The following is a 24,774-nucleotide window of genomic DNA, read 5'->3' on the forward strand; positions in this document are numbered from 1 at the left end:
TCTTGCACTTTCAACTAACGCATCATCAATTAGAGAAAGTTAAGTTACTGTTAGAAACAATTTAGTTATATTAATCCATAGTAACTAAATAAAACTTTGAATAGTTTAGTTTTCGATCTTTTCATGAGAGCAAAGCAATTTTTTCATGAGATTACCACTAATCATTTTTTATTTTAATATATTATTTAATGTCAATAGCTTAAAATAGAAAAGTTTGTAAGTTTTTGGTAAAAGTAGAACACGTCGCTATTGCTGCGAATGAGGAGATCACGTCATCGCTCGCTTGCGTGGCAAACGCGAAGAGGCTCAGCGTCACTGAGTGATAACACTCTGTCTTATTCACTCTATCACGAAGTATACGTACTCGACAGAGTGAGAGGTCAAAACACGATGGCCACATCGCACTAGCTAACGGCAAAGTTTCACGAATTCCAAGTTGGTTGGCAAAACCAGCTCAGTTGCTTTGCACCGGTCGTGGGGAGCGGACGTCTATTTCAGCCAAAGCGATAACTTTCCGTAACTTCAAGATGCGCTGCGTGTTCGTGCTGTTAGCACTGGCTGGGGCTACGTTCGCGGCTACCGAGCCCGAATTTAAGATAGACGTAACAAGCCTTCCCGAAGAATGCACGACCAAGTCCAAACATGGCGACATGCTGACCATGCACTATACCGGAACACTTGAAAACGGCCACAAGTTTGACGCGAGGTAAGTGAACTTATACTTTAAAATAAATGTTTGACTTTTAATAATATTTTGTACCGACGTCATTACAAAATAAGACCAGAGGTCGTATCCGGTTGATGATTAGCGGGAAGGACGATAAGTGAGTATATTGACGCAATAATGAAAAATATGTGATTAAATTAATTTATTGTTAAAATTGTACGTTCAGCATAACGGGCTAATTTGACCTAGTTAATTCTATCATAAATTGTACGATAGTTGAAGTTATTATCTTATAAAAGTTATGAAATTTGATCGCTTCCGTTATTTTGTGTTGCTGACATAAATTGTGATTATTTTACTTCACAATAAAAAAACGTAGGCTAATCTTAATTTTCTTTGATAAGAAATAGTGATTTAAAGAACACGTACGTGTAATGTATATGCCTAGTAATATACCGTAAGCGTTCCTAATCGATTTGTCAGATTGTAATTTATTACGAATGCTTTCCGAGTACTGCGTCGCTGCCTTTGTTTATTTTATTGAATTGCACCTACTTAATTTATATGCATTAATAAATTATTTGGCGTTCTAATATTTTAAACGCTAACTGTTGCCCATGACTTCGTTCTCTTGAAGGATGATTTTTCGAACAAACCAAAGTCAGGGAACCATATATGTATGATGACTCCACATTATAATGATAACGTGATAACATTCACACGTTGGTGACTAAGCGTTGCTTGCAGAATGGTATATCAATTACTATTTTGATAGACTTTAAATTTATACGTATACCTAAAAAAAAGTCTTACCCACTGGATTCCGCTGAGACTTTGCCTGTTTAATTATTTATATTTTTTCTTTTGAAAAACCTTTGTGTCCGTTATTTCTTTTTATTCGATTTAAGACTTGTTCTGGTCACATTTGTGACAAGAGATAGTCTTGTGCTTAAATATTTACTATAAATTTTCAATTTCTAATGATTATTTTGTGAACTAAATTGGATTGCAATAATTTAATATTTGGTAGATTTGGATAGAGACAAAGATTGGGTAGAGATTTGCGACCAAATGAAACTGCATTGCAATGTTCCATTTAATTGGAATGGTAAATTTGACAAGTATCCCGATGAAAAGGATAATGAATATTGCTCCGATATATTTTATCCCTTTCAGCAATCAGCAATTAAAACCTACGAGCAAATTTGGTCTGATATTTAAGAGGAAAATATACCTTACTGAAAAAAAGTTAATTTTTCACCAAATTATCTTCTATTTATACTTTTAAAATTAAAAATAAGCATTTTTATTATATTTATACTATATTATAAAGAGTAAAGATTTGGAGTTTTGTATGTATTGAAATAATTTAAAAACTAACGGGCCGGTTTAAAAAAAATACATATATAAAAGCTACGTTATCAGTGAGTGACGTAGGCTACATTTCTTAATATTTCACAATTTCATGCAAACGAAGTCGCGAGCGACGTCTAGTAGTAAATAAAATTGCAGTGTCTGTATGTAATATCGAGAAAAAAACGTATTACTTGGACATGATTAGCTATTGTCTATCTGTCTATCGGTCTGTTCGTTTCGTTTGTATTCGTATTCTTTTGTTCCGGCTAATCTCCGGAACGGCTGGACCGTTTGTGACGGGACTTTGACTGGAAGGTTGTACACGGGAATATTATAGACTTTTTTCAACGTTGACAAAGCCACGGGTTACCGGTAGTAATCTAATACAATATTTGACATGATGCTTTGATTTTTTTTCTCATTCTTGTAATTCAAGTTGACATTTGTGATACCCGTTTATGGTTTGTTGAATATCTTTTACTTTTTACGTGGTCTGCTTTTACACCGCCCTGTATTATGTCAGCCGAGATGTCGATTCTTTCTTTTTTTTTTCTTTTCAACCAGTACATCCAAATAACCTCTGTATTCTCTTTAAATGATATGACCACATGCTATAATATATCTGACTGGTGGTTACAGTTAGCATGTACCTCGTCAGCCTTATAATGAAATATGTTTTTTTTTTTCAAAAACAGAAAAAATCTAAACGCAGACTAATCTAACTTAAATTTTAAATCTGAAAGTTGTTGTTAGCAATAGATTTTGACTTTTGATATTAAATTTGTTTTAAAATAAAAATAAAATATCGAATCACTTGTTTATTTAACATGAGGTGAGTGGAAAATTTAAAAACTTTGGCCTTTAGCACGGCTACAAACGACTTGCAAGTTGTAATAATACGGGGAGTATAGCGAGCAACCAGACTAGAGCGCTAGCGAGCCGTGAGGAAGCCGAATTTAAGATTGAGATATGTGATTAGCTCTCTGAAGTTCTGCTTGTTTCTTGAACTCAAAGGAGAACTTTTGTTATTACCGTTTATGCGAGTGTACGGAAATTTAGCGTTTAATTACCAACGCTGCTAATTTAATTTTGGGCGTAAGCTCGCTTTGTATTATGTGGGATAATGTTACCTGTTACTGCAAACTAACGTGAATCGAGTTTTATTATCAAAAAGTCTATTGTACGACTATACCATATTAACTTTTGTTTAAAATTAATTTGTTTCAAATAACTGTTACGTGAGCGTGATTTTACAGGTTGCACATTTTCTAATTATCCTGTGTGTATTTTGATATATTAACGTTAAAATGCTAAATTTTTAAGGTTAAAAGTAGGTTTCTATACTTTTTTTTTTGTTTTGTTACTTATTAATTAAAGCGTCGGTGGCTCAGTGGTTTGAACACTTGACTTGTAATCTACAGGTCTTGGGTTCGAATCCCGCCATGTACCAATGTGAAGATTTTTCGAATTTTCATATGTAATTAACCCGACGTTCTTACGGTGGAGGAAAACATCGTGGTGCAACCTGCACATATCGGTGAAGAAATTCAAAGATATGTGTGAAGTCAACCAACCCGCACTAGGCCAGTGTGGTTGACTATGGCCTAGTCACCCCATATTAGGGTAGGCTCCGAGCCCCTCGGTGGGGACGTATAGTGAGCTGGTGATGATGACCTATTCATTAGTTACTAACCACTTTATGTTGGTCATCAGTTTTGATCCACACTATTTTAGTCAATTTTACTAACTATACGATACACATATTTTCTGTTTCACCTGTATTTCATATAAAAGTTTATTAGACAACCTTTTCCAAAAAAGGATTTCATACTTTCGACGTCACACGCGGTCGTTGCACAAAACCCCTTTGTTATTCCGATGTTCGGCTAACGAATGACAAAATTTGCAACATTCTATTTACAGGTTGTAGCGTAAACTCCGTTGGAAGTGTTAACGATTTGGAAAACTTTCACCCAATTATCATACGGGATGAACTAACAATTTGTTTATTTTTAACTGTTTTTAATTATTCGTTACGTTGAAACATTGAATAATTTTGTACGCTTTCTATTTCCTTATAGCTCAAATTATTAGTATGTTACCAAACACGTCTATAATGGCCGACAGTTATCCGTGCTGTGCATTTTACTCAGGATTTGAGACGCTTGACATGATTACAATAGAAAGTTGCTATGTAACCAATTTGAACATCCAAAAACTAAGCTGAATATTACATTACATTACGAATTCTATCAAGTTTTTAAATTAAAACACATGAATATATACGTTAAAAAATGAGATGACACAACTTCCAACCTTTTCTTAAGAGGAAAGAATGAGAAAGAAAAGTGGAGTTAACGGGGGAGGAGACGCAAAGGAAGGGAAATATCTTGTATATGCGTCTCGTCTTCTGTCTATTAAGGGTAGACAACGTATCTACAATTTCGAATGTCTATGGGCAGCGGTTGCTTCGCCATTTCGGTGGATTCAAATGGCTGCTTGCTCGGTTTCCATCTTATTATATAAAAAAAACTTTATATTATATTGTAGACTTTTTCTATTTAAAGCTAGGTTTTTCTTTTTAGAAATAATTTAATACAAATTAGAACTAACAAATACACTTATGTTAAAAAACGTATCAAGTTCACCATGAAACTTGGGTTCGTTACTGGAAAATTTTGTTTAAAAGTTAGCGTGTCTGTGTTAAGACTTAAAGTACTATTGATTAAGCGGTGTAAAGTTAGATAACCATTATAAAGTGAGACAATTTTCAAAAGTTACAGGTACGGAAGTTAGTTCAAACCATAATACGGAGACGGTGGAAATTCCTGTATAATACTAACAGTTTTGTCAATGAGAACAGTTATTACCAATTTCTTTTAACAATTACATCTTTTGTGTAAATCAGAATAAGTAACCGTTACATTCCCACACAAAGGTACGGCTCTTAAACGTGGAGAATTAAAAAAAAAACCTTATGTATTACACAAAAAGGTACACCAATGTTTATTAAGTTAAAATGACAGAAGCAAAAAAAAATCTAAAAGTTAGATATTTATTTATACTCGGCCACAAAGACAAGCAGTAATGGACTCGGAAACGAGTTAGCTACGAAGTAAATTTTTGATCACCTGCCTATGTTGGTGAAGCGACGGCGATAAATATTCCGTTTTAAATTGCGGTTACTGAGGTCAGACGTACGAAGTGGCGTATTGCAGGGACCGCAACCAAATGCTAATGTTTATTTTAAATAATTACAATGGATCGTGAAACAACCAGATACATGAGACGACAAAAAGTGAATAATCTACCCTACACTTAATTAAAAAAACAAGATATTCTCAAAAAAAAAAAACAGTCTAATCTCTCTCGCTTACGGACAGACAGACAGGCAGAGGATTAAATGCGATTTTTGTTATCAGTAACGCAAATACATCATCTTCCCGAAATCTGGATTTTTTTTCTTCTTATATTACAAACAGACACTCCAATTTAATTATATGTATAGATGAATAATGGAAAATTTACTTGTACGCTTTTACAATACTCTCAAGGAGTAATTCAAATTACCTATCCTAGTTCCATTAATGTAAACTTGTTGCTCGGGAAAGCGTAATGAGATGCGGCTCAGGGATGTTTGTAAACACTCCCGTCTTTGTTTGTTACTACACTAACAGACTTTGTCTAACACACGTTATAGCGAGTTTCCATTGTATAACAACAATTTAAAACGCCGGCTAAGGCGTTAAAGCACGTCTACAGGTAACAATAATCTCGCTATGTACTAATGTGTTTTTCTAATTTTATATGTACATAAATTACCCGAAGTTGTTACGGTGAAGGAAAACAACAGTGTGTAAACTGCACGTATGACGTTATTAGGGTAGTTTGCACCATCTTTCGATCACATCTTCACTCTAAGTTGGTGGGATCGTTGTCAAGGTCTAGCTTGAAAAACTTAAAAAAAACGTATTGGCGAAGCGGTTGACTATGGCCTAGTCATCTAACTTAGGGTCGAGCCCCTCAGTGGAGAAGATTCACAATTTTGTTAAACAATTCATTTCAAAAAAGTGCAGAAAGGAATGTTCTTACACAGATGTTGCAACATTCGTTGTTATTGTACGAGAAATCAATAGATTAAATAAAATGACAACAAATTAGAAATGATTAGACGCCAACATACTACGTTACTCTATCTTTAATTACACACACAAGAAAAAGAACTGATACATGACTATGGAAAAAATATTATTCTAACTCTATCGGGAATAGAAAACAATCAGTAACGGGATTTCTATTATTGAAAAACAAAAAATGTTTCATACTTTTCACAGAACGACAAGTGTAATTATTTTTAATAGCTTTTTGCTATTGGCTACAAATTCAGACAAATTAAATATGTTTTATTTCATTCTCTCCATTTTTTAAAATCAGTTTAGATGTTAAAACAAAACACCAACAATCTTTCTATTTATAATGCTACTAGGTTATGCTTGCAACTTCGTGAGGGTGGAATCAAAAAAAAATCATAAGTAGTCTACGTATTCTTCCAGAATATGTTTTGCATCTGTGCCTTGTATTGAGACCAGCCGTTTTAAAACGTAATAATAAACATCTATCCCTCAAAACTCTAGCGTTTATAACATGAAATATCCCGCCACTGGCTGATAGAGGCTCAGATACCTTAAAAATGACGTCACTGTCACATAAGGGAACGAAATCAGATATTTCCATCACATATTTTTGGATTGTTATCAGACAAATTGCAATACGGGTATAGGCCCTGAAAGTATGATTTTAAATGCTATTTCTTTCAGAAAATGGCATGTTTTTCCATTTATTTTTTTACTTACATTAATAATTTTGGTATGGTAACACTGATACAAAAAAATGATGTTACCTCATGTATAGTATTTACTGAGTGGAATATAGAGTTCGGAAGATTTTCAATGTGGACGTGAATCAATTTCATTTCTATTGGATGGCGGTTTCATTAACAATTTTGATTACTTTGTATTTGTGTTGTCGGGCGATCGTTGTCTCTGATGGAAATTTAATGAGAAAGTTTCAATCGCCTGAAAGAAAATTAAGTTTCAAATGTGATGTGGAGAGTTTTAGGAAAACGGCCGGCTAAGTAATTAATCAAGTAAATAAGGGAATTGCGAAATCGAATTACGAAAAAGATTATAGAAATCCAAAGCGATGATTACTTTGTAGTTTTTTTTTATTTAATAAATTTAAATTCTAATATAGAAAATCACATAAAGTTAATCTCTATAATTATGTATCAAGTATTTAGAAAACTGTTTTAATATCTACATTCGTTAAAAAAGTTAATTTCATATGAGAATTCAGAAGAAAATTGTCTTTAGAACTGAGATCACCCACGTCCTGACATAAGCTGACGTGTTCAAATGCACCGCAAGATATTGTTTCTTAATTCTGAGATGCATCACGTCATCCATAAGTTCTGTTTCTGTTGTACCAGGTATCAATTTACTACGTTTCTTTCTAATCTGCTATTTGACTAATTCTACGTATGTGCCGTTCTCGTCTACGATTTCACAATATATAAAATCGAGGTTATATGTGTTTACTACCTTTTGCTCTGGGGTCCGTCGGCGCGTAATTAAAAAAAAATACAAAAATAAATAGGCTATATGTTCTTCCAGATTATTTTTATATCTATGTCAAATTTACAAGCAACAAACTCTTACATCCATCCATCTAAATGTGTAACTAGCATAAGATCTTACCTCTTCAACATGTCTCGTTTGTAGATCATTGAGAAGAAGGTGTGTGAGAATTTATTTTTTTGTAAATAGTTGCATTTGCAATGTGATAGTATAGGCGTGTGAAACGTTTTGCTTTCATTTTATTGAGTCAATGATTGTTGCTGGCAACATTGTGCCTTGGCTCGGAGACGTACGTTTGGCGTATTGTTAAGTCGAAACAAACACTCGCTGTTCCCTCTAGATCGTCGATAAATGCAATTATGACTCTTTTAACTTACTTTTATCTGATTCCGCGGACAATTCATCAACTTTGTTCCATTCTCTCGGGTGAGAACAATGTTGGTATAAGTATGCTTTGTAAAAATCAACATTTTTGTGCGTTTTATTATACGAATTTTTAGTTTATTTAATAAATACTCTTTGCCATGTAGAGAATTTTATTTTATTTGTTTAACTACTTATTCATGAATGATAATGATGTTGATCCATTGCAGAGATTATGTTGTACCGTTCTATCTGTACTTCGATTAAAAGTGTGCAGTCTGTTGATATTAGATACTCTTTGTTTAATTTTGTAGAGTGGTCTACCGCCGTGTTTTAATAAAACAAAATATACCGTATTTGCTTGTTAAACTTTTCTCTATTGGAACTCAATAGAATGTTATGCGTTGAACATATCGAATCATACTTCATACTAATATAAATGCGAAAGTTTAAATGGATGAATAGATGGATTTATGTTAGTTAGAATTTTTTGCCTAAACAGCTGAACGGATCTTGATGAAATTTGGTACAGATGTAGAGGATAGTCTGGAAGAACACATAGGCTACTCGCTTTTTTTAACCCCACGCGGACGGAGTCGCAGTCGAAATTGTCGTATTGAATAAATCAAATTAGATGTTTTAACATCGAACAGGAAACCAGCGAAAATACAAATCTATTTTGATAAAGATTAAATCTGATTGAATTAAATTACCTCACAAAGGATATCAAAGCGTTTATTGCAAATTAGTTTGTAAATTAATTTGAGCATTGTATATGTGTATTTGAGTATCAAATAAGCGGCATTCATAACGGATTAGTCTCAGACCAAGCGATATGAGAGCGTGTTTAAATGATTCTCCATACTATGATATGCCCCTTTTGTTTGGTTTTACATAAAAAAATATTAGAGAAACTTACTTAGAGACTTCCTTTAATTGAATATTTAAAAAAAATCATTGGTTATCAAGAAGAAGTGGTTAAATGTAATCAACCAAGAGATGGCGCTGTATTTTGTTGTATTAGATTTTTATTAAATGAAATTATTGTAAGACTACAACCATTATTAAATATTATTATTTTATATAAGAAGCAGTTGTAAAATTGTAATTTATTACAAATGTAACAATATATGTATATTACTGGCTGCATACATTTAATGGAATAAAAAAGGAAGAAAAAGGGTAACGGAAAAAAAGAGCAGAGAATGTCAATGAATTTAAGTAAAAATAAATAAAAAAAACTGCAAAAAAAATGGTGTTAGTTTATTGAGAAAACATGGTCCTTCGAGCCGGAAAACATCTCAATGCATTCGGATACTTCAATTGTCTGCAATTCCAATTGTATTAAACAAATAACCACTCAACTAACCTTGAAAGGTAAGCAGTGATTGTGTAGTTGACACGAGTACAAACCAATCTTCTTCAATTATTGCACGTACCCGTCGGATACGGGCACTCTCAACTTCTTCAGACGTCAATCAGAAATATACACACACAATTAGCTGCAACTAGATACACCAGCCTGCAGTACAGTACCTAAAATAACTTATTTTAGTACTGACACACATTGAAAATTCGTCTATGTGTTTTCACAGCGGAAACAATATTTAATAGTATTGGTATCTCAGTTTTTGGCGTTAAGAATGGTAGAGATGAGAGACTTTTGTGCGAGTTGGGAAGAACAAATTCACAGTCAAAATGACAACTAAAAATAATTTTTACAAAAATATGCATACATTAAACCAGTTGTAAATGGGCTAGTGTTTTGTCAATTAACAAGTGTTTATTTGTCTTTAGGACTTGAATACCTCACGTACTTAAAGTTTGGAAAACTTTACTAGTGACGTAATTACTTTTAAGCTGTAATATGTTTGTCAGTTGTAATGTATGTTTAATACATCCAAAGAGAACTGTTATGTGTTCAACAATAGCACTTATTGTCTTGAAGACAAAGAGCGGCAAAGAAAGTAAATTGTTTGATCGATTAAGAAAAACTTTATGAATCTGATTTATGCTTTTACCTACATCAATACGAGACGATGTGGACATTAACCTGGAAGTATTAAGAATGAATGTGGATGGCTACAAAGGAAGAGGAAGACCGAAAGTATGGATGGATTGTGTGAAAGAGGATATGCTTAAGAAAGGAGTGGATTCAGATATGACGGCTGATAGAGATGTATGGAAGAGCAGCACATACTGTGCCAACCCTTCATAAGGGATAAGGGCAAGTTGATGATGACCTACATCAATACTCTGTCAAAGAATGGTGTGTACTTATTTAAATATTTTTAACACATTGTCTGTACTATCACTATAATTTTTAACTATTGATTTCCGATAATATAACCTGACATTGTTATTAAAAAAATTGTTACTGTATTTTCTGTAGTACCCTATTATAAATTGTCGAAGTTCCCAACTTTTAGAGACTTATGCATTATTTTTAGTGTTTCAATTTAATTGTATCTTCGTTGGCAAATCTACGTTGTTTTCCTTGAGATTGTGATTCCGTGTTCATTTGAAGTTGCAACGGCCGTGTACCCTTCCTGTTATTCAGGCAATGATTTTAAAATAACCTTATTTATTTACTGCCGCACTTACTAAAATGTGGTTTTAATTAATTACGGCTATATTATAGTATATTGCCAGGATTTAAGCCGTCAACACACGACAGTTTTGATTGTTCATTAAAACTAGTTTAGGAAAATTATGGGTTTTCACACCAAAAACCCCTGTGTTGTAATAAAATCAGAGATAACAAGAAGTAGATAAGTACGCTACTGATGACGAAACTGTATAAAAGATTTGAAGTGTAATTCGATTTGTTCTTCATCTAGTTTGCCGAGTTTATTATTTCTATTTTGTTGATGAACTTCTTAAAGAGTGAGTGAATGATTAATTTTTGTCTACTTGTCTTTTTTAATTTAAAGTTTTATTAAAAGTGAATGGCAACAGCTATCAGAGAGAACCAAAAGCTATCACGCAAATATAACCTTGAACATAAAACAACTATTATATCTGTACAATTAAATTTGATTGGCGCATACGATAACGTATAGGCCACGTCAGTTAACTTACCGATATTAAAAAATCTAAAATAACATTTTATAAAGAAAACAATTTAATTATGAAAGTAACATTGTTGCATTCTTATCGTAAAGCAACAATGTTTTTTTTCTCATAATTTTTATGTCAACTGATATATCTTACGTAAGCTTTATCAAGAACTGATTAAAACTTGTAAACATTGATGTGTGATTCGATTCGTAAATTCAGTTAGCGACAGGACATACATTTATTTCTAAGAGAGCATGAGAGAGATAGCAATATGTCTATATTTTTTTAATAATTCCAAACCACTGATCTCTATACATGGATTGGCGATCTGGCATATTTTGTGCATAATCTATTTTCGCCATTTTGTCGCTGAAAGTTGTGGTTGTTAGCGCCAGTGCGGATTCAAACTAATAATACAATAGAATTAACTATTTGTTATATGAACAACTTTTTTATTGGATAAAACAAAAGTTGTAATTTCGAAGAAGTGACCTGTCTATTTACAGAAGTAAAAGTAAAGTGATGCAAACTCGAGACTCAATTATCGACTGTAACTTTACGCTACCATTTTCTTTATTGGTAAAAAATGTTTCGGAGAATAAGCTTCGCCTCCACTTGATTATGATCCAGACTCTTATTTTTCATCTATCTACAAATCTAACGAGTTCCCGCTTATAAAGCCTAGGTGTCCATAAACGCTATTTTTAAAACCAAAAAAATATTCAAAAATTGTGCCACATTAATTTTTCTTCATATTCAAATGTCAAACTGATATTTTAAAAAAATGGTAATCGGCACTTTTAATCGTAATTACTGAAAAAAAATATTAAAACCGTGTGAACATTTTGTCAATTTGTTATTTTAAACTTCGCGTTATCGTTGCTATCGTATTATCAAAATATAAATAATAAAAAATAATGAGCGAAACGTTCTTGACGCGGCCCAAGGTTAGTTGTCACCTTTCCTTAGTGATGCATTGATAAGGAATTATAACGGGATATTTTTATTACGACCTTTAGCTTGATATGGAATGGTCAACTCCGATAAGATTTGTCATTGAAGTAACCACAGAAAAATAAACGCGATCGATATAGATAACTAATAGTTATTGTTAAACATTCAGTTAATAACTAGTTACCAAGAATCCCTGTAATGAATTCCAATTAATCAACCTTATGGGACTGCTTAAGTAATTAACTCTCACTAAAATTTAGTAATGCCGAAAGTTCGATGAATTTCATATTGATTTTTCTCGTTGCTAAGCGAATTTCCGTATAAATCTGATGTTGAAGTTTTATTTAGAGTTTTCCGCCGAAAATTATTGCATTCAGTAAGCTCAATGCGTCTATCAAAAAGCATACATGAAATTGGTGCTGCGCAAGCCGCTGCTGCGAATTGAATAGCTCTGCGTTATGGTATGAAATAAAAAATACTCACGTATGCTTTTTGTTAGATGGGGTTGGAGTGCGAGATATATCTGGATAGCCAGTCCTCAGTTAAAGGTAGGTAGATAAAAGCGAAATACTTTTTATTTCCGTCGGTAGCCATGTCAACAAAGTGCTATTGGAATGTTTGCTCGAGAGAAATGGATAAAAATAATAGTACATTTTGTAAACTTTATTATTTAACAAAATTTAACTTTTATTCAATTACTAGCTGTTCCCCTGCGACTTCAACCGCATAAACTTATGAAAATATTATTTAAATGTTTACATGTGTCAAATAATCAATTCCGAATGTCAAAATACCAATTACCTTACTATTGCAATTCTGCTTTCTTGATGTTGGCAGCAACTTACGGTCTCTTTCCCACTTTAGGGTTTTTATCCAAAATATTAACCCCTATGTTAAATGGCGTGAAAATATATAGCCTAAAGCATGACGTAAGTGTAGGGCTTTTAATTCCAAAGAGAATTATTCAAAAGTATGCTGTAATTGCTGACATCTTAGGCAACAAAGAAGTGTGTGTTTACGCTTTATTATAATAGTATAGATGTAACGTATTCATGATATCTTTGAATGTAAGTTTCTTGCTGTGCGCCTTATTAGTCTTTCTAATAAGCCATGTTTCGTGAAGTTTCAATATCATTAAAATTTCTTTACCTCATAATATCATTTGCTTGCGTACAATTTTCCATTCAAAGTTAATGCTTGTAGAGAAGATATTATAAATTTTGTAGTTAAGTAGGTGTACGTAATACTTTGGTTCGCGAGGAGATTTCAAGTTTTGAATGAGTTGTTGCTCATTCTGTGAAAAGCTCGACTTTCAAAGAGATTTTGCAAATATTTTATATCATTGTAGATAACTACACGTCTACTAGGAAAAAACTAAAACTACACCGAACTCTGAAATACAATCACATGATTCTATATCTCCTATATTATACATTGCAAAATAACCATAAAATAACATATTTACATTTTAACTTTCTGATGTTTATTTACCAACTAAATATCAGATAGAATTTTATTATTTAAATGCTAGATTAATTACAATAAACCTAAAGAATATTAAAGTCCTGCATTTTCTTATCTGCACTTTATTAATATTATAAAGAGGAAAGCTTTATATTTTTATATATTGAAATAACTTAAAAACTACTGGGCCGATTTTAAAAATTCTTTCACCATTAAAAAGCTACGTTAACACTGAATAACATAGACTATTTTTTAATTCCACGTAGACGAAGTCACGAGCAACATCTATAAAAATGAAAACAAATTAAACATGTGATACTTCCAATGTGAGGGTAGACGAAATAAATGTATTGTTACTTGTCCATTGACGTTTAAACGACTGTATATCCAACCGTAGTCAATAAAATAAGATTATAGGTTGCGGGTGGTTGGGAAGGCCCATGTGATACATAGCAGACGAACTTTATAGCCAGAGCGAGGTTTTCCGCCTTTTAATATTTAATACTGAAAAAAAAAATATAGCGATCCATCGCAATCCCGAAACGATACTTGTTTATTGCGGCATACGTGTTTGATTCTTGATGTATCTGAAGTCAAAAACATCAGTTTTAAGAGCCCCTTGGTGTATGAATCAATGTTTGCTCTACACGGGTCTTGACTAATGACCCTTACTAGAATCTTTTTGCATGTATTTTTAGATTTTTTAAAATAACTTTCTTTTTATTTTTTTTTAAAATGTGAGTAGATTTTTGTTAATGTACTGATATTTCCTTTAACCGTTTCAACTAAGCTCTAGGCTTGCGCTAGGATATGGTTCACGACAATAGTCGAATGGCGGGATTCGAACCATCGACCGCAAGATCGGCAGTCCGTACCCGAAACCACTAGGTTATTGGCGCTTAAACTTTTTTACTTTATAACGCTGGCTGGATTTATTAGTATAGTAACATATAGAATGATACTGTAAAGCTATATTGTGGTTAATAAATAAAATAAATAGACTTACATAAAGTAAGATCTGTACGGAAGATTCGCTAAGTAAACAAGATTTCCCTTCCAGCTTTCCAATTTCAATCTATGACGCAATCAACCGCGTCCGTTGGTTACACGATTCCTTAGAAGTGTCATTCGGCGTTTGCTAAACGGTAACCAATTTCGCCAGGCAGGTTTCAGTCACGTTCACTAATTTATTTAACAAACTACCTACTTTTGAAGTAGTTATTTATGACATCGAATAAAATCTCACTAATCTTAGTAATATTATAAATGCGAAAGTTTGTTAGAGTTTGTAGCCTAAACGCTTGAACGGATCTCGGTGAAATATGGCATAGACATACATAGAAGTTTTCTGGAAGAACACATAGGCTGCTCGCCTTTGTTTATTTTTAATTCCATCCGAATGGAGTCGTGGGCAAGAGCTAGTGTAGTCTATTTTGTCACCTTATTACTGGATCTTCAAATGTGATACCTCTTAGAAACAAAGTCATTAACACTTTTTCTCGTGACATTGTATAACGCTCAATTCTGTCTATCACGTTGTAAATAAATACTTATTACTAATCCTGTCTCCTTTACTTGTTTCTTCGTGACATCGCAAAAGATATTCTGTTACATCGTACATTAACCTTCATTAGTTAAATAACAATGTATCAGTTTACCAATAGAAACAATCTAACACGTAAGAGCGGGCGAACACCCTTGACTAAACTATCGCACAACTGTTCTGCGATTTTCGATCGTGTCGCAGCCAATTCAATTGTTTAGTTGCACAACTAAAAATCGAGTAGTGCGCACCATATAAGATCATAGGAATCAAAGCGAGACACAGTTGTACGATAGTTTAATCAAAGGTGTCTGTGGGTGCGCGTGCTCTAAAAAAATCGTTTTAGTCAATTGGGAACGTCTTATGGTTCTATCTCTTGCTTCTTTCAAGAACTTAGAGAAACAGTCGTAAAATACATTGAGCCAGTACTCGGTCTGGTAATACTAGATCGGGCAATGATATTTTGCAATGTAAATATGTTAGCACATGACAACAAATATTGTATTGGACTGTCCATATCGCCGGTTAAACAGAAATTATTTGCCTTTTCGCAACACGCACTATAAATTGTAGATAATTATTTCCGTATTAATTTACCAAGTACTTTTAAAAACCAATAATAATATTGAAAGGAAAATGATAAAAGTAACGAGTGATATTTCTGTGGTACCTATTTATTTAAAAAAATGGCTTTCGCACACGGCTCCGTACGCGTGGAGTTAAAAAAACAAAAGTGATTAGACTATGTGTTCTTCCAGACCATCCTCTATATCGTTGCCAACTTTTTTCGAAATCCGTTCAGCCGTTTAGGCTACAAACTCTAACAAACATCCATACATCTAAACTTTCGCATTTATAATATTAGTGAGATAGAAAAAGTTGTGATTTACCTTAGACGTTTCTAATTGTCTTTTAATTAAACAAAACTCAGAGAAGTGCCTGTCTTTTGTGGTGATAGAAAAAAACTGTATTAACAGCACCTTTTATAATTACTTTATTGTTTAAAGTCCCCATTTTTGTATGCTGCTTTGACAGTCGCTTTTAAAGATTGCTCATTTATAAGGCTAGTTTTTCAAACGCACTGAAAGCTTTCTACGTCTTAATGAGTCTATAAAACTACTTTTTGCTGCACTCCTTTGAATGGAATGAAGAAATCAGATCTAATGTAATTTACCAACACTTTTTACACTTGGAAATTGACGTATAATGTTTGTGAAACCTCAACAGTGTTATCTCAAAGTAGAATAAAGAAGTAACAAGTTTAATATAACAATGACATCACGCATCTGGCAAAAATTATATCATTAAATTAAAAATAACACATTTAGTTACGATATAAAATTTAACAATTTCTGTTCATCTAATTAGTTATTACATTTTATTATTTTGTTTGTATATTATGTTACTCGTTCCAGATAATCTGTATATCTGTGTAAACCGTAACCTTTTGGCGTACCGGTAACGATGCGGTCTCCTCCCGCCCGTCTCTGAATTATTAACACGCGCCATCCAAGAAGTTGAATCGACAGAATTAAAACTTACCGAGCTCTTACATATTTCACTTAGTTACAATGTTTTGCCGACGCTCCAACCAGCCGAGGTGTCTTAAATTAATGAAACTCTGAAAACCGCCCTTTCCCGTCTGTTAAAAAATTCGTCACAAACTTACAGCCTAAGAAAAATGTTAATATTAAATTAGATAATAGAAACTTGGTCTTTATAAAAATATATATAACTAGTTTTCGCCCGCGACACCGTCTGCATGGAATTTAAAAAAAAAGTAGCCACTGTTATTCTTCCAAACAATCCTCTATATCTGTGCCAAATTTCATCAAGTTCTCCGTCTAGCTGTTTAGGCTACAAACTCTAACAAACATCCATCCATCAATCTAAATTGTCGTATTAGTAATATTGCTAAGATTTATAATTTTCTTTCTAAATCAATAATCTCGGTTAGCGTCAATAAAGAATTAATTTATTTGAAAAGACATCAATTATTATGTTGTACGTAAGGCAAATGAAGTTGTAAAACATAGATCTTTTTCAAATGTATGCGGTGGACCGTGAATTGTCGGTGGTCACATGTGCCCCAGCTCTACAACCCACTGAATAATACACGAACGGTGTTCGTTGCCGCGATCTTTGCCTGTTTTATTGCGGACAATTGGCTTCAGAATTCCCGGTCATTTTAGATTCCTACGAGGATACTAGAGGAGAACGATTTCTTGTACTAATAATCTACAAATCAAATGCGAGGAATACTAATCGAATGATAGTTTATAAAATATTTATAAAAACAAACGAAGAACAGTATCCTTCAGTCGGACAAACGTAGAAATAAAAGCTGTTTTCATTTAACGTATCCGTATTTCTATAGAGATCTTAACGCGTTTACGGGGAGCGCTGTCTGTGTAAATAATTAAGGGCACTTTTACACGCGCCGGTTGGCTAGTCGCTTCGTGGATCGTTCTCGAGACGCCTGCTCGGCAGCTGAGACTTAAGAAACCGCATTATCCACACTGGAGCGCAATCCTCAGCTCTACCGCAAATGTCGTCGGTCCTCGCGCTAAACAAATTATTATTACCCTCTCCAATCGTTGCTTCACTATTCGTATAACGTAAAATGAAATAAAGAATGGAAATCATTCGCTGTAAATGAGCGAAAACAATTAGTTGTTTATTGTGTACAGATTCTCAAACAGTTTTTTTTTTCGAAAATCCATATTAAAAGTAACATGAATTTTACTTCCAAATAAATTCCCGCATTATACGATTTAAGATCCTGGGCATTGTTGTTCATTCGGAGTTTTTCAATTCAATTTAAAGATTGTCATTCTTTGTCTCAATTTATGTGAACGAAAAAAAAAAAATTGTAATGTACAAAAAATATTTCCAACGACAAAGTGAGGGACATGTCATGTCAGTGCTTTATCTTTGATGGAACAAATTTCTACAGGCAACGTCGTACAGAATCCGTCGTCTAACATCCCATTACATATAAAATTTATCCACCCGTATATTTCTTTACAGGTAAATGTTTGAAACTGAAACGTTGAGGGCCATTTTCCCAGCGCACGCATTTCCCTACTAAGTTAACATAAGCCGCTCATGACAAATGTTCAAGATGAACGGTTATTTTGCACATCCTTGGCGTTGTACATGTTTTTATTTTGTACAAATATAAGCCGGTATTTTATTCTTGGAAAAAAAAACATGTAAACGATACAAAGATACCGAAATACGGTATAATTTACTTAATATCAATGAACCTTGACAGACCGACTGGAGATAGAGACGTCGCGGTAATTTCAGACGTGTGTATTGACGTGAACACACAAACACATATAGGCAGTTAAACCCTAATCTAGATAGAGATGCACATCCACCTTTGACTATTCACGTAGAACTTTCAATTACATACTGACTTAGTACTCCAATCAAAGCACATAAGGAGGAAATAATATTATTTGATTTAGATATAAAGACAACATTTAATAGAAGAAATAATGGTTTTCTATTTTATATTAATCTTTAAAAACAACTGAGTTACGACAGGATTCGCACTATCTAGATTCTCGACTACAAACTCGTTATAAACGGAATCGACACGGCGGAAAGCGAGCATATGAAAATATGAAGTCAGTTTCTATTCAAATTTGAATAGCAGTTAGATAACATTTATTCATTTTGTTCTGAGAATTTATAGGAATATTTGTAGATATCTTAATTAAGTTTTAACCTTTTAACGCAACGTTGGAAGTAAATATCCAATTAAGAAACTATGAGGTAGTTAGATGGCGCTTGTGGATTGCACGGGCGCCCATTGCTTCACCCAGTTGATTGATTGCGCACCCTTCCACCCAATAAATATTATATAAAGTTGTGAGCAATTTGTCCGTCTCGCTTAGTTACGATGAAATGATATATTAATACGTCTAGAAGATGCATTGGTACAAAGATGGTCTAGCGTGCATACTGCTGGTACGTACGTGTCGGGTCTGTAAAGAATATATTTAAGAACGTTAAGCAAGAACGTGGCTCATATGAAAATATAGCAGCTACGCATAGGTTAACTTTTCTTGTTGATTTTTGTGTAATTCTATCCCGTATAAAATAATTTCGAAATTATTATAGTGTTAAAGAATTATATTCATTAAAAGTGAAAGGATCCAGGGAATTACAAAATATTAAACCTATTGTATTGATGATTTAACTTGACATTGACCAAAAATAAATAACATTTCGCATGTAGCTGGCTGGCGTTGAAAAAATATATAGTATGTGTAGATACTAAACTTTGTTTTATATTTTCCCGTTGCTTCACCAGTCTTCTACCAAGGAGATGTGAATCTTTTTATTGACGTAAGGCAAGAGGGCAGCGGCTCAACTCGTGTAATGTAGCTACCGCTCATAAACATCCAAAGGATCCTCTACGTTTTTGTACGAGATGTTTTATTAAAACGTAGGGAAGGTAAATTTAGTACTGATTTCAATATATTACAGTTCACGCGTTCACTCTAAGAGATTCGTTACGCGCCAATAAGATAGTTTATTAGGCTTTATAGTGTTCGTCTTGTATCTACAGTTTTTTTGCATTAATCGTTGTAAAATGATATTTTAACACAGTTTAATAAAAGTGTAAGGCGAATTAACGCCTGAATTGCCTAAAATACATAAATGTGTTGGGTTTGTTTTTCGAATTTTACATCAGTAAAACGACGACTTGAGGCAAAGGACACTTAGAGACAGCCAGTCGTGTACGTTATCGAGTGTCTTTGAGACTCTTTGTGGTGTCCCTCCCCGTAATACTGTTAGAGACTAAAAGCGGTCAGTAAACTATGAAATAACGTTCAAACGGTCAGACACTGAAGACGCTTGGGAAATTGTCCAATAATAGAGACTTGGAGACAATAGAAATTCTAAAACCATGTTATAGATAAAAGTTGAAACAGTGACCATGTCATAATAAAAATACGAGACGTAAACGAAAAATTTATGGAGCTTTAAACTTTTTAAATAAAAATCCCATATCTAAGAAACAATTTATATTAGGACTACTTATAGATAAATGTTTAGATATTATAAAAGGATTTAATTTAGGTAAATAATATTTGATTTTGGTAGCTTAAACTTTAAAATGTTATAATTTACAATTTCCTATTGCATTTCTATTAAAAAGTTTTTATCTTACTTATCATTGCATTTCGAAATATTCAGGAAACAATTTCAATTTATAAAGATTTGCTCATTTCACGTTTATTTGATGCCGGCGGAGATCTAACAGAAACTTTGTCTCAGACCAAACAACTTCGGCGCGATTCAGTTTTATATCCGCTGTATTCGATTTAAAATAGAGATGGAATCTGAATAAAATAGTTTAAAATTCTATAACACCATAACTTAAATATTCGAGACGAATTTATGAATAGACTTTCGCCCGCGACTCCGTCTGCGTGGAATTACAAAAACAAAAATATATAGCCTATGTGTTCTTCCAAAGTATCTTTTTCATTTATATTAAATTTCATCGATATCCGTTCAGGGTACCAACTCTAACAAACATCCATCCATCTAAACTTTCGCATTTATAATAATAGTAAGATTTAATGTAACAGGGACTGAGATGCATAAAAACATTCCTTTAAAAAAACTTTAAGAGCGGGCGCAGACCTTTGACTAAAATATCGCACAACTGTTGCACTATTATCGATTTTCAATTGTTTAGTCGCACAACCAAAAATCGAGCAGTGTGCACACCATATAAGCTCACACGAGTTAAAGCCCGACTAAACAGTTGTTTGAGAGTTTGACTGTGCGCACGCTCAAAATTAGCAATTAGGACAATTAACTTTTATTATACGCTAGATAAGAATAAGAAACCAAAGACACCATTCTACAATTATACGAAGGGGATAAAAAATAAAGTATAAATAGCTTTTTTACTTTTATAGACATCGATTGCAAGTATAACAATGTCTCTTAACCTCGTAAAGTAGCAAAAACAAGGTGTAAATATAAATAATGAATCATCCTTATTTTGTGAATTTGTCGGTGAACATCTGCTTCCAACACTAACGGTTATGTTAAAAATTCATAGCAACGTTATCGAGGCAGCTTTTTGTCCACAATACGATTTGTGTTTGATTTTTAACTCTTCATTCAAAAATCCTATTTTCAAATTTACTAAAACTGCATAGCCATAGATAGCTTGAGTGAGTTTTTATGCACAATTCGACAGCAGGTTAAATAACATCCGTGCCCAAAAACTAAATCTAGACTCGCAAAAATTTGCTCCTATTAAAAGTTTCGTATGATTCCGTGAGTCTCAGCTGTCCAATTAGTAACGAAATACTCAAACAATATTTTGAAATAACAATTTCACTTGCCGGTTAGCAAATTATATAGCTATTTTTAATATTATGAATTCATCTTTGTACCATCCATCTTATACGTTATACCATCTTTTTGTTGTATAGCCATCTATTAAAAATCACAGTTTACTTTGAAACAAAGGTACTTACTTTAACTAAAAATGTCCGTTTGGTTAATGTGTTTGAGAAATTGCATTCTTATTAAGCACTGGCTGTTGCCTTCGACTTCGTTTACGTAATATTAAGATAAACAGTAGCCTATAATATGCTCGTCTATGACAGCTACCCTTCTGTGAAAATCCGTTCGAAATCGGCCGAGCCATTTTGGAGATTACCCGGAGCTGACGCGGCTAGCGGACAGATAGACAGACAAATATTTTTTAAATTCGATTTTCGTTATCAGCAAAGCATCTTCACGAATACTGGAATTTTTCTTTTCATATTACAAACAAACACTCCAATTTTACATATATAGTTTTACTTATAGTAATTGATTACTAAATTTATAAAACCAAAACTGTTATTCGTCGATTTCATTTTAAATTGCATCTCTTCATAGAATAGTGAACCTTATACAATGGATATAATTATCTAATTTGATTAAACCATTCATTCGCTGTTCGAAGAGGATAAAGCTAATCAGACTGACAAAAATAATCAAAACGCTTTTAGGCTAATAATTAACAGATGTAGAAATACAATTAATTAACGCCCATATACTGTTATCACGGTTACGTGATTGTTACAAAGCAACTAATTAGTGATTAATGCGCACTGCGTTCTAATCTGTATTAGATGAAGCATTCACATGTAAGATGCACTAATGGGTAAGGAGATCCGACAATAATGGTAGAGCCAATTAGAACCGGGTGTTACATTGCTCGCTTCATTGGAGAAATACAGTGACATGTAACAATCAATTTCGGTCCAACACTAAAAGGCATTCATCTAAGCTTAATTTCATCCTACTTAAACAATCTATATCTAACTTATGTATAATACTCATACTAATATTATAAATGCAAAAGTTTAGATGGATGGATGGATGTTTGTTAAAGTTTGTAGCCTAAACGGCTGAATTTGAAAATTTGATATAGGTGTAGGGGATAGTCTGGAAGAACACATAGGCTACTCACTTTCGTTTTTTTTAATTCCACGCGGACGTAGTCGCGGGCGAAAGCTAGTGTTTCATAAAATAAATATCCAACAAGACAGACACGCGAAATAAACCATAAAAGTATAAAGGAACTTATAAAATAAGATGTACGATATTTTGTTCCTGTCACTGAGGCCACATTTTGTTTCTTCGGAGAAATTTGTAGCGCCCGTCTGACGTTGTGTGTGTCAACAATATCAACAGATTGAAATTTATTGCAGCGCAGAACGAGGCGCGATTATGATGCTTTCAGCTTGATTTAATAACAACCAAATTGTCTTTATTATTGATTCTGAACATGTTGTTGGGTACATTTAGTGGTTTTGGTGGTCAGTACAATACGTAGCACTTTCCCATACTATCAGTTGATATTTTAATCCACATTTCGTTATAGTTATACCGGATTATCAATTATTATTTTGTAAAAAAAACTCCCCGTCTCGGCGCTGTTTTAAAAATAAATTGACAAATCCTTTATATGGCCTTGCTGTCAAATTAACAAATTAAGCAATTTGGTACACAATAACTTTAATCGAGACGAAAATAAATAAGGAAGACTGCGAATGATAGAAATCCGTACTTGACTTCAAAAGTGTCCTCTTTGGAGCTTTTATGCTTAATTAATTAAAGTTTCAGATTGTTGAAATCTCGTTCCAATGCCTTGCAGACAGAATAAACGTTTATTATGTAATTCAAAAGCGCATCGTGATTAGACATCTTTGCAATATGGAAGTTTTGCATTGAAAGCTCCCTTCTTTTCTGTTATTGAACTTGTATTCGTGACGTGAAAGTTTGAAAAGTTGTTTATGTAATTTGTCGGATAACAAAAAAGTGAACTTTATGAGATTTATTTTCTTTTGAGTTTAGAACATTATTATGTTTTAGGATCGCTTTTATTTAAATGCACCTATCCACGAATTAAACTTGTTGAGATTTCTTTTGTGCGTTAAAAATATTAAAACTGGTAAAATAATTAATTAAAAATTGTTGAAGTAATGTACATTCTGTTATTATAGTCACAACCAGATTACTTTACTGTTATTAATAATGAAGAAATATTTAAAGGAACAGCGCAAACTTTGCGTAGAAAAAATGGACTCCATTTACATTAGTTAATTACAAACAAAAGATGGTGGTGGTCTAATATGAGGATGAGATCGTGGTCAAAAGCATTATCTTATTCGCCCTAAAAAAAATCTTTTTATTTAAGAATTACGACTTTATCTATGCAGTATACAAAATTAAAAAGAAACACTGGTATTAATACTTGGATTTTAACTTTTTTCAATCGATTAATCGATTATAGTTTTTAGGACATATCACAATTAGTAGCAGTACTTTCAAAGACTTGAAATTAAATTATACTAAAGCTCTTAATTGAATGGGTCTATAATATGAAAGCAAATAAAAGCATGTAACCGTGATGCGCGAGGCAACATCAAAGGATTACCGAAAAGCTCGAATCATAACAGAAACACATTAAGCTAAATTGACAACGTTCATGTCGAAAATAATTTTAAATTGATGAACTTTCTGAACTCATCGAAATATTTCATTACCTTATAAAAATGTAAGCTCAAAAAGCAAATACAATTTTATTTTTTACTGTACGTATGTATTTAAATTTTCATGCTTATATAACTTAGTTTAAACATGTCAAGTAACTTGGTGTAAGTAATTTTCTTGACATTGTAGTGCCGTTGGAATATTTTACAAAGCGTAGACGGCTTAAATTTCTAGAAGTGCTCGTTCATTCTGAATTTATAGCCGCAAACTGATATCGGTGCCAAAAAAAATTAAAACTTTCGTTACTGTTTCACCTTACTGCATAGCAACAAAATCAACTCTTTATTCTGATTGCAACTTGATTAAAATACGAGAATTATTTGAAGTATTGAAACAGTTTCGGTATAGAATTTCTTGATCAATTCAAAGACATATAAATGGAGAGCATGTAGGAGTATAACTTCAAGGAGTGGAATGTTTTAAACATAAAATAGAAAAAGTAAACTTTATATTTTTGAGATGTGACGAAGTCTGTCTGATATTTTATTAAGTACGATGGGGAAGGGGGTTGCGGCTGGGGGTGTGGGGTGTGAAAAATTCAACGTTAGCATGCGCGCTCCGCTGCCCTCGTACAGGACGTGACGCAGCTTTTATAAAAATAGTTATTTATGGTTCTTGGCTCTCTATGCCATTTAACT

General features: G+C 33.1%; 1 protein-coding gene across 2 annotated transcripts in view; it reads left to right on the plus strand.

Moving 5' to 3' along the window:
- Nucleotides 1-446: 446 nt before the first annotated feature.
- LOC106104490 (FK506-binding protein 2) overlaps nt 447-24,774 on the plus strand; it is a 34,880-nt gene continuing 10,552 nt past the window's right edge. The window contains exon 1 of one of the 2 annotated variants that reach the window (XM_013284557.1): nt 447-706. In XM_013284557.1, coding sequence (XP_013140011.1) covers nt 528-706 — 179 coding nt within the window. In that variant the 5' untranslated portion in view covers nt 447-527. The remainder of the gene's footprint in view (nt 707-24,774) is intronic. The other variant, XM_013284558.1, reaches the window with a different exon arrangement.

Source organism: Papilio polytes, unplaced genomic scaffold (genome assembly GCF_000836215.1).
Source record: "Papilio polytes unplaced genomic scaffold, Ppol_1.0 DF823621.1, whole genome shotgun sequence".
In the NCBI taxonomy this organism is placed as follows: domain Eukaryota; kingdom Metazoa; phylum Arthropoda; class Insecta; order Lepidoptera; family Papilionidae; genus Papilio; species Papilio polytes.